The sequence below is a fragment of the Papaver somniferum genome, unplaced genomic scaffold, assembly GCF_003573695.1.
Source record: "Papaver somniferum cultivar HN1 unplaced genomic scaffold, ASM357369v1 unplaced-scaffold_114, whole genome shotgun sequence".
NCBI classification, from domain to species: Eukaryota; Viridiplantae; Streptophyta; class Magnoliopsida; order Ranunculales; family Papaveraceae; genus Papaver; species Papaver somniferum.
Window position 1 is genome coordinate 4630985 of NW_020620381.1, and position 11793 is coordinate 4642777.

At 35.6% G+C, this 11793-nt stretch overlaps 1 protein-coding gene across 1 annotated transcript; it reads right to left on the bottom strand.

Annotated features, from left to right (window-relative positions):
• Positions 1-4731: 4731 nt before the first annotated feature.
• LOC113328898 lies at positions 4732-11438 on the bottom strand. The gene is made up of 21 exons (XM_026575888.1): positions 11352-11438; positions 11156-11230; positions 10967-11065; positions 10838-10888; positions 10683-10730; positions 10496-10543; positions 9876-9911; positions 9695-9766; positions 9548-9592; positions 9374-9421; positions 8310-8345; positions 8133-8198; positions 7464-7490; positions 7286-7351; positions 7149-7193; positions 6962-7009; positions 6772-6819; positions 6315-6380; positions 6161-6222; positions 6022-6060; positions 4732-5844 (listed from the first exon to the last, which is right to left on the bottom strand). Exons 1-21 carry the CDS (start codon positions 11421-11423, stop codon positions 5037-5039), a joined length of 1905 nt encoding a protein of 634 aa, XP_026431673.1. The 5' UTR covers positions 11424-11438; the 3' UTR covers positions 4732-5036.
• Between the last annotated feature and the right edge of the window lie 355 nt (positions 11439-11793).

Genomic DNA, 11793 nt, shown 5'->3' on the forward strand with positions numbered 1-11793 from the left:
AGTTGAGCTTATATTTCTCGGCGTTCATCATTTGAAGAAGAAGAACTACTAAGGGGAGCTTGTGGAACTTCATCGACAAAAGTTATGTGGAGACATAAACTCATTTGTCACTAGGAAAGTATATTTCTACTCTATCTCCTATATTGATACATAAGTCGTATTTACGATATAGTTTTCAACTATACATATTTGAGATTTTGAGCTGAGTATATCTCGCTTACATATTTCTCGAAATATGTGTTGGCAAGCTTTCGCTTTATCCATGTTCATCTTTACTCGTGACGAAAGTCATGTTGACATTTCAATATCTTGAAAATTCCTTTGATGCTAATAGTGTGTGAAAACGGCTATTGTCATCCTCTAAGAATGTTTCAATGGTTGAAATGAAGAGTTGATAATGTAACCATCTTTGGATATACGCATATATAGTGTGTTCGCACATTAGTGTATAAATTCATAAACCGGGAACCAAGTGTATCCATATATGTGTATATTGAATTAGTGAAGAGACAAGATAATTAAGGGTACCCGTACGCATACTGGTATAAGCTTTTGAACCGAAAATATCTGTTGGGTTTGAGAATTACAAAATCTTAACCTAGTCACCTTAAGTATGCGTATCCGTACACATACTGGAGGAAGTTTTCGAACCGAAAAAATCTGCTGAGTTTGGGAATTACAAACCCCTAAACTAGTCACCTTAAGTATGTGTATTCGTACACATACTGGCGGAAGTTTTCAGACCGAATCTTAACAAACTCAAAATCCGGTTGCTTAATTACACATACCCGTACACATACTTAAGCTGGATATTTTATCAAATCGGTCTTTTCATGAACTTAAAAATTTTAATCATAAGGAATGCAATCTTTGCAAACCGTGGCTATAATGTTCATGATTGATTCAAGTGAATCAAACCGTTTTCGTTTCGAATTGTGTCTTCTATGCAATTGAACAACTCATTAACTAGTTTCATTTGAAGTCATTTGAACTAGTTATGGTTAAGATGAATAAGGTTAATATGAGAGTAATCATATGGCTAACCTCGGTTAACTATTTGTGAACCAACATGGTATACACGTTTAGGTACGGTTACATAAACCTAAATGAGGGTACATTTCATTTGCGTGTAAAAAGCTAAGTTCGATCTAACGGTTGAAAGATATTATCTTGGTTGAATCAGGTTTTTCATCTAACGAATGTTGAATGCTTTGTTACCAAGGTAACTTAGATTACAAACCCTGATTTGAAAACTATATAAAGGAGAACTCTAACAACTTGTAAACTTAATCCCCACACCTCCTGTGTGATACTAGTTGTATTGCTAGAGTCGATTTCTTCTTTAACCTTAGGTTTCTTCTCGAGACCTTGTTGGTTAACGACTTAAAGTATTCATTTGGATTGTGAATCCAGGCCGAACTACTTCTCTTGTAGTTAAGTGATCTGACCTTGTTGTATTTATCGTACGAGTACAATTGTATAATAGGCTTGAGATTTATATCTCTGATAATAAACATTAAAAAGTAGTCACAAACATCTTCGTCTCATCGTTTGTGATTCCACAATTAATATCTTGTTTCTCCAGTCGATTAAGATTATCGTGAGGTGATTGATAATACTAGGCTGTTCTTCGGGAATATAAGAGTGGTTTATCAATTGGTTCATGTTCACCTTGAGTTATCAAAAGACGGAACACAAAATCTTGGGTATTTCTGTGGGAGACAGATTTATTAAATCCTATAGACTTTTCTGTCTGAGACAGATTCGTTTATCAAGTCTTCGACCTTGGGTCGTAGCAACTCTTGGTTGTGGGTGAGATATGAAATTGCTGGGGGTCTAAAAACCTCACCCAATATTTCAATTGGCAATCTGTATGGACTAACTCGAATATACTTTTAAGAGAATCAACTAGACAGTCAGACTCAATATTAATAAAAAGTATATCAGAGAGTTAATATCTCGATCTCTCGATTTGATATATACTCAAACAAGTAGATATATGTGAGTCTTTATCAAATACAAGAGATATAAACTTGGATGGTACCAAAGACTAATATCCAAGTATCAATCAATTTCCAATCAACAACCAAAGGTTGGATTTCACGATTGATCGATACAACACACAACCTGTGATATTTCAATTATATAACAAAATAAAATGCGGAATGGAAATAACACAGACACCAGAAGTTTTGTTATCGAGGAAACCACAAATGCAGAAAAACCCCGCGACCTAGTTCAGATTGAACACCACATTGTATTAAGCCGCTACAGACACTAGACTACTACAAACTAACTTCAATCTGGACTGTACTTGAACCCCAATCAATCTCACACTGATTCAAGGTACATTTGCGCTCCTTACGTCTCTGATCCCAGCAGGATGCTACGCACTTGTTTCCCTTAGATGATCTCACCCACAACCAAGAGTTTCTACGACCCAAAGTCGAAGACTTGAATAAACAAATCTGTATCACATAGAAAAATCTACGATAATAGATAAATCTGTCTCCCACAGATAAACCTAAGAGTTTTGATAAAATCAAGGTGAAAAGGAACCAATCGATAACCCGAACTTATATTCCGAAGAACAACCTATAATTATCAATCACTTCACAATAATCTTAATCGCATGGTAGCGAAACAAGATATTGTGAAATCACAAACGATGAGACGAAGATGTTTGTGATTTCTTTTCATCTTTCCCTATCGGAGATATAATCTCAAGTCAATCTTTCAATTGAACTCGTACGATAGAAATGCCAAGATCATATCACTCAATTACAATAGAAGTAGTTTCGTCGATTTGACATATACTCCCCAATGAAGTCTTTAAGTCGTTAACCTTCAGGATCTCGAGAAGAAACCTAAGGTACCAACTAGTATCACACAGGAGGTGTGGGGATTAGTTTTCCCAGTTGCTAGAGTTCTCATTTATATAGTTTTCAAATCACGGTTTGCAATCAATGTTAACTTAGTAACAAAGCATCGTCTTCTTTTCCACATAATCTATCGTACAAAGATCTAACTGCCAATATGCCATTCTTTTTCCATGTAGGTTTATCCGGATCTAAGGTACCATTCCTATCTAAAAATAGATTAATATTCATGATGGATTGAACAATTATACGAGGAAAAGAGTCTGTGATGATTTCTTGGTTCCACCTGTTAGTATCAGGATTAATCAAATTCGATACAAGTGTTAACTGAGTATTCCTTTCGGAACAAATTGATCTAAAGTAGTTTTTAAATCAGGTATCCACTGGTCAGTTCAAATGTTAATGGACTGCCCACCTCCTACCTCCCAACATGTATACTTATGAATTATAGTAGTTCCTTGCACAATACAATTCCACGTCCAAGAAGATCTTGGAACTTTCTTAATAGCCAAAAAAAAAAATATTTGAAATATTTTTTTTAAAACATTTTAATCCACTAGGAATTAGGTTCTGAGATGATTCTCCAGGCAATCTTAGCCAATATTGCTTGGTTCATCTTTTCAGCATCCCTAAAACCTAGACCTCCCATGGAAATGGGTTTGCACATGTACTTCCAGGATTTTATGTAGTATCCTTTAGTATTAGACTCATTACCCCTCCAAAAATCACATTAAATTGTACTAATATGAGTTGTAATCTTTTTTGGGAGTTTAAACCAACCCATTTGGTGTCTCATACGAACCATATTCCTGACGTGAATCCCAATTTGGTTGGCATTTCCTTTTTCCATTGCTTGTGGGATTCTATTTTTTTCTCACGTTCATCGGCTGGCGTTCTTACTCTAACAGATTTCAGACCTTATGTTTTGCTTCCCATTTGCTAAAAATTTTCGACCATCTCAAAAAGAATGATTTAACGAAGATTTTCAAGTATTTATTTTTATTGATTTAATCTGTCTTTTTTCTTTCCATATATCCTTTCCATTTCAAAATTTATACAACAAATTATATTTATACAAAAGATCGCAAAAAACTAGTCGGGAGCCTTGCCACAAGCTGGGCTCCGACACCTTTTTGAATAACTGCCCCAATTCTATGAAATAGATAGTTCTCCCCTTTGATGTAAACATCATGCCTACGATGGAAATTAGTCAATCTTTTCAAAAAATCAACTGTTTCTTCACCTAGCTCGCCTAATGTCGAAAATGCAAGGACACCAAAATTGTAACCGTTGACTGTGCATATTTTTAGATATTTTTTGCGCTTGCGTATAACAGCATTCCTCACAGCAAGACCAGGACGAAAAGTCCGGACTCCATCTCCAGCGAAAGGAGAAACACCGGTGACATCTAGACAAAAATCACGTCCAACGTCCCAATTGTATACGAAAATGTCAGCCGGTTTCAAGTCACCTCCGTTACTAGAGAAAAGTCCTAAGGACGCCTCGTTTCGTGCTGGCACAAATTGATTTATGATTAGAAGGAAGTACACCAAGCAACCTAACTTAGATACAAAACCAGATGACAAATACAGAAGCTCGCTGCGGTTCCTGTAAATTGTATAGAAATTGGATTGACGATTGCTCACCATACACGTAAAACCAAAAAAAAAATATAAAACAGGTGTGGCTCTAGTCTGCACTCATACAAACTACAATACCAGCGCCAGGTTTGAAGTTAGAACCTTAACTTCCCTCCTGCTTTTAGTGCAAGTGGAAAATTAATAAGCCATATGCAAACGTTGTAACGTCTGCCACAACAGCACACAAAAGTAAAACAAGTAAAAACTACTCATAAATTGAAACCAAATTTGGCTTCAGAATTTAAACTTGCGATTGATTTTCTGCGTAACCCTAAATATCAATCTGCGTAATCCTAAATATTCAAACAGAATAACCTTCAGAAAGAGTTACACAAAATTAGAGACTCCTAAGCAATGCCAGAGTGAAATAAATACAGTCTCCAGCCCACACTATAACTAAGTAGCAAGCTTATAAGTTATCCTTTCTACTAATGTAGTTGGACCTAACATTGGTTAAACTATCACAAAATGAGTCGTTGACATCTTCCAAGAATGCAGCTGACAGATCAATTAGGTTTTACTGTCCCCAAAGGCTCTCTTGGTAAGCACGCTCTGCAGCCAAATTCTTTTGTTTCTGCAATTTCCGTTCTTGTTTCCGCAAAATCAGCTGTTGTTTCTGTAATCCCACCTCCTCCTCAGATCCATGACCAAAAACTTCTTTATAAAGAATCTCCGCTAGTTCTGCATCCTCTTCAATTTCATGAATTCTCAACTCCCGGTCTACTCCTGAGTTCGCTAAATGACAAACAGCTTTAGCTCTTGATAATTTAATAGGATATAGATAAAAGTCTAGAAAACCTTCCTCTCCAAACTCTAAAGCATCATAAAAAATTTCATCAACTACAGCGGAAATTTTATCTGCGTTCTGCCTTTCACCAATAGCATCCAACATACTTTCTGAACATTTGACACAATAGTCCTTTTTATCTCTTGGTGGGCAACCACATTCATTCTTCATATCCCAAGTCCGCATAACATACTCTGCAACAACCTCAGACACGCAATTCAAATCAAAATAGACAATTTTGTATTTCATGGCGAGCTTCATACCCAGAGACACTCCTAGTAACTCGTGATAGAACGGAGAAATACGATCATCAACAACCGTACATTTAACAACTATTGGATTTCTCCTACTATTAGCACGCACAATAACCCCGTGTCCCAGATAGGAACCACACACTTCAATTTTGAATCGTGATCGCTGAGGGGCAGCTTTAATACAAGCTTTAATTTCCTCATCAGTGGCTCCCCAATCCTCGCGAATGATCTCCAACCAATAAGAACGTGTTGGAATAACAATGTACTCTACAGTTCCATACTCACTGTCAAAGATTAATAATAAATAAGTTTTCAGACAAGGAACTAAAATTCAGTATCACATGAAGATTAGTGTCATGTTCGCAAAATCCATGAACACAAGACACAGAATGTATACTACATGCAAGGAAAAAAATCTAAGTAGTTTCAGAAAGGCTTATAACATGTGTGCAGATAATTACCTCAATTTAGGAACCCTAATAAAATCTAGAAGACCCCCACTGTTAAAAACAACAAAAAAAACAGGATGCGGATGATTAGAGCGGGCAACTGATAAATATGAACGAGCATACCAGACCAAAAAGAGAACAATATATATACCTTGACTTCTCAGGCACCTGACCCTCCCGTGTGGGCTGAGTAGAATTTATGGGAGATTCGTCCTGCACAAGCTTGTTGTAAGTAAGGGAATCATACGATCATGAAACTAAATTTCTAATAGTTGCAGAAAAGCAAAAGATAGGTAGTAGCTTACAGGGTGATCTGTTTTCTCAATTATTGTTGTCGACTCTTGCTGTTCCAGCACATATAGCAATGAAAACTGCACATATAGCAATGAAAACTTACTTCATAACCCAAACAAGTCTACGAATTAAGCAGTTGAGCAGTATCCTATCATGTTTCTAAATGACACAAAATATCAAGCCATCACAAAAATACACTTGGTTTTTAATGGTCAGAAACCCCAAAAATTGTACTGGGTACTGGAGAAGGAATCATAAGGAAATTTTTCAATATCACTTTAGCAAACTGTTTCATTCCCCTGAGGCAATGCACAATTGGTCCATCTCATCCATGTTCTGAAGTATAGGGTCAAAAAAAAAAACAATACAAAGCATGGAGTTTGTGAAGTGTACATCAAAACCAAGCATCAAATTGGGGAACTCACAACAACAATCTAAAAGCAAAATAGATGATTAATTGCAACTTACTGGATTAGTGCCGCCATCAACTGTTGTTGAGGTCAACTCTAGTTGTTCCTACAAAGTTTGAAGCGAAGTAAAAGAATCAAAATTAGGAGCTGAAATTGATGAGTACTCAACATGAGTTAGAAACCAGCAATAGCTCATATATGAACCAACTGGGAAGATCATAGCAGAAGCAAATATAGTAGTAGCTTACTGAATGAGTTTCTTTGTCGATTAATGTTAAGGCTATCTCTTGTTGTTCCTACAAAGTTAGAAACGAAGTAAAAGAATTAATTAAAAAACCTGAAATTGATAATTACTTGACATCAATTAAAAGCAAAACAGATGATTAATAGTCGCTTACTAAATGACAGAAAAACAAGAGATAGGTAGTAGCTTACAGAGTGATCAGTTTTCTCAATTATTGTTGTAGACTCTTGTTGTTCCTGCAAAGACATATAGGAATAAAAAACAGAAACTGAATGTGACTATGGCTCACCATTCATTAAACTAAAGAAAAAGAAACAACGGAGCTTACTGGACGAACTTGGCCCTGATCTGTACTCATGGTAGCTAGCAGACTCTTCTTTTTCTGTCCACGTTTCTGCAAAGACGGTTCCAAGGTGTACATATATGAATCAAAATACTAAACCAGTTAAAATTAGTTTTCGACAACCTTAAGTAAAAACAAAAGCGTATGATAAACAGAAGCTTACACTCAGCTTTCGCTGCTGCTGCTGTTCCTGCAAAAAATATTTGAAGAATTAGTTTTCAAAAACAAAAACCAAGAACAAAATTGAGAATCTCACTACATCGTTATAGTTGATAAAATGGTGTGCTTAAGATTAGCTACATCCCAAATATACCAAGACTTTATGTCAGAAACAATAAAAACTATGAGGAAATTAAACAGGAACACAAGGAATCACTGAGGTTCGGCGACGTGCCTACTTCACAAGCAGCAAAATAAACTTCCTAATCACACCTCTTAGCATCCACACAAAGAATTACTGTGGTTCAGCGATGTGCCTACTACACGTGCAGCCAAATAAACTTCCTAATCACACCTCTTAGAATTCACACGATGCTAGAATCAAACAATCATATAAAAGAACTAAAACAAAAGAACATGGTAAACATAGAAAGCTCAAACAAAAGTACAAAAAGGAATCAAAATACATAACTGGTTGAAATTAATTTTTCACAACCCTAACTTAATAACAATGCCAGATGACAAATACAGAAGCTTCCACGAGGGCTTTCCCTGGCATCCCTGCTGTTCGTGTAATTTTTTTTGCCATCGTATAGGAGTCAAGAACAGAAATTGAATTTACGATTGCTCACCATATGCATAAACCAAAGAAAAAGATATAACATGAGCTTACTGGATGAGTTTGGCACTGATCTGTGCTCATGGTACTTTCCAGACTCTTCTTCTTCTGTCTATGTTTCTGCAAAGACGATTCCAAGGTGTACATATGTGAATCAAAATACAGAACCAGATAAAAACTTTTTTCACAACCTTAACCATGAACAAAACTAGATGATAAGCAAAAGCTTACACGAGGCTTCCTCTGCTGTTCTATGACAGATTTTTCCTGCAAAAGATGTTTAAAATATTAACTTTCATAAACCAAAACCAACAATAAAATTGGGAATGTTACAACATCGTTTTGATAATATTGCCCTTACCGCTAGCTACTTCACAAACAACACAAGACTATATCAGATACAATAAAAACAGTGGAGAAATTAAAAAGGGACACAAAGGATCACCGTGGTTTGGCGACGTGCCTACTCAACGTTCAGAGAAAAATCTCATTCAAAATAGAAAGTACACAACTTTAAGTTCTTCCCATACCTCTACGAATTCACATGATGCTAAAACTAAAGGGTTATGGCTCCAATTTATAGGTTTAGATGATTATTAGAATCTGCCCAGAAATAGAAGTCTTAATTAATAGAGAACAAATTCCAAATAAAACTAGAAATAAGATTACCAAAACAAACTTAAGCGGGAGTCAGAAACTGATTTTGGAAATCGGTTTGATGTTTCCTAAAACCGAGCTAACATCGAACGGATAAAATTATAGAAATAGTTCCCAAGATTGTGGCAGTTGGTTTTTGGTGTTCCTGCTAAATTAACTGCACGGTAAAAGAATAAAAAACTACGGGTTGTGTCACGAAAGCCTGCACCGAAACTTGCAAGAGCAAAGAAACAGCTAAATCTGTGAAATGAACAAATTACTTCATAGTCTGAACAAGCCCACTAATTAAGCAGTCCTATCATGTTTCTAAATGACACAAGATATCAAACCATCACTAACGCACTTAGGTTTTGATTGTCGGAAACCCCAAAAGTTTTTTACTGGTTTAGCAAAACTAGAGAAGGAATTTTAAGGGTAATTCAATAAGTATCGCCCTAGACTCATTCCATTTCCACAAAATAAAACGCCTCCTTTGGAGGAAAATTTAAAGACATGACCAGGTTATATTGAATATGAGGCAAGGCGGAATAATCCCATCATCTCATGCATGTTGCGAAGAGTAAACCAAATCCAAGCATCAAATCGAGGAACTCACAATAACAATCTAAAAGCAAAATAGACGATTAATTGCAACTTACTGAATTAGTTCCGCCATCGACTGTTGTTAAGGTTAGCACTTCTTGTTTCTGCAATGTTTGAACCGAAGTAAAAGAATAAGAAAAAGAACCTGAAATTGATAATTAAAAGCAATACAGATAATAAATAGTAGCTTACTAAATGATAGAAAAAACAGAAGATAGGTAGTAGCTTACAGGGTGAGCTGCTTTCTCAATTATTATTGTAGACTCTTGCTGTTCCTGCAAATTTGTTCAGACATATAAGAAACAAAAACAGAAACAGATCTTACGAATGCTCACCATACACATAAAACTAAATCAGAAGATAGAGCAGGAGCTTACTGGATGAGCTTGGGAATGATCCGTACTCATGTTACTTTCCAGACTCTTCTTCTTCTTCTTCTGTCTACGTTTCTGAAAGGTGGTTCCAAGGTACATATATGAATAAAAATACAAAACCTGTAAAATCTAATTTCTCACAATCTTAACATAAAACAGAAACAGATGATAAATAGAAACTTACACGAGCCTTTTTCTGCTGTCCCGGGGCAGATTTTTCCTGCAAAAGATGTTTGAAGTGTTGGTGTTAAAAAACCAAAGGCAACTACAAAATTGAGAATGCTGCAACATCGCTTTGACAATGTTTTTCTTATGATTAGCTACTTCACAAACACCCCAAGACTTTGTATCAAAAACAATAAAATACAAATCAAACAAGAACACAAAGAATCGCTGTGATTCAGCGACATGTCTACTTCCAAATTACTTCATCATTCAGACAAGTCTGATTATAAAGCAGTTAAGCAGTAGCCTACCATATTTCTGAATGACACAAAATATAAAGCCATCAGTAATACACTTAGGTTTTGATGGTCAGAAACCCCAGGAGATTTTACTGGTTTGGCAACACTAGAAAAGGAATGATAATGGTAATAATAATTCAATAAGTATCGCTCTAGATGACCAGAATATAATGCACATGAGGCAATGTGCAATTCGTCCATCTCATGCATGTCGTGAAGTGTAGGGTTAAAAAACCAATAGAAAGCATGAAGTTTGTGAAACGCACACCAAAACCAAGCATCAAATTGAGGAACTCACAACATCAATCTAAAAGAGAATAGATGATTAATTGTGACTTACTGAATTTGTTCCGTCATCCACTGTCGTTGAGGTTGGCTCTGGTTGTTCCTGCAAATTTCGAAGCCAAGTAAGAGAATCAAAAATAGCAGCTGCAATTGATGATCACTCAACATAAATTAAAAGCCAGCAATAGCTCCTAAATGAACTAACTGGGAAGATCATAGCAGAAGCAAAAATAGTAGCTTACTGTATGAGTTTCTTTGTCGATTACGGTTATGGCTATCTCTTCTTGTTCCTAGAAAGTTAGAACCAAAGCAAAAGAATCAAAAAACAAAAAGAACCCGAAATTGATAATTACATGACATCAATTAAAAGCAAAAGAGATGATTAATTGTAACTTACTGGGTGAATTTCGTCATCATAGATTGGTGTTGAAGTTAGCTCTTGTCCTTTCTACAAAATTTGAAGCAAAGTAAAAGAATCAAACAGTAAGACCTGAAATTGATGAATTAAAAAAACAAAGGAGCTTACTCTTTGAGCTAACAACAGCCTTAGTCTTTCACTCGCTTGCTCGTTTCCTCCTAAACCATGTTTAGAAGAATTTCCCGGAATAGGTTGTCTCCTTCCATTCTGGTTGAAATGCGTAGGAGTCAAACAACAACAAAATAAAAAACTAAACCGACATTTCAAAGGAAAAACAGATCATCAAAGAAACCTTACATCACGTCTAACCATGATGCCAACTAATCCTCCTCTAAACAAAGTAGTAGCAGTAACTATTGGACTGGAGAAAACCTAAATGAAAACAAACAAATAATCAGTCAGGTTAATGAAATACCAGCAGATCTACAAATAATAATATGTTAAATTGATCTCAAGCTTGTAAAATACTAATAATTGAAGAAATAAAACTCACTCTCTCTGATGATCCAACCCGCCGGACGGAATGAAAAATTGATCTAAAACCTAAAGGAGTGAGAAAAATCATATGTGTACGCCTCACAGCCACATGTTCCTTTTAGTATCTATTTTTCTGCTTAATGTCCTTGTTTATAGGTTGACTAAGCTTGACTCTTTTGATTAACAAATAAATTCTTTATTAGTGATGGTTAATTCGAGATTGATATTGTAATTAATTAAGCAGCTTATGATTTGTCAACCAAATCATTAGAAATTATTAACCAAGCCAAAGGGAAACATTCTAGAGTCATATTGTAATTGACGTTATATTAAAAAGAAGAATTGTAAGATTTATTTATACTTACCCGTGTAATTAGCATCAAAATGTCGTGAATTCCACGATATTGGAAGTCAATGTGAAGTGTCGTAACATATTCTGCAAAGATATCCACTGATTA

Excerpts from the sequence above, each read along its gene's own strand:
- LOC113328898 (XM_026575888.1), bottom strand. The coding sequence starts at position 11,423 with ATGATTTTTCTCACTCCTTTAGGTTTTAGATCAATTTTTCATTCCGTC. Across the intron at positions 9,912-10,495 it reads TGGATGACGGAACAAATTCA|GAAAAATCTGCCCCGGGACA; the intron begins GTAAGTCACAAT and ends CATCTTTTGCAG. Across the intron at positions 8,199-8,309 it reads AACAGCAGAGGAAGCCTCGT|AAACATAGACAGAAGAAGAA; the intron begins GTAAGCTTTTGC and ends TCGTCTTTGCAG.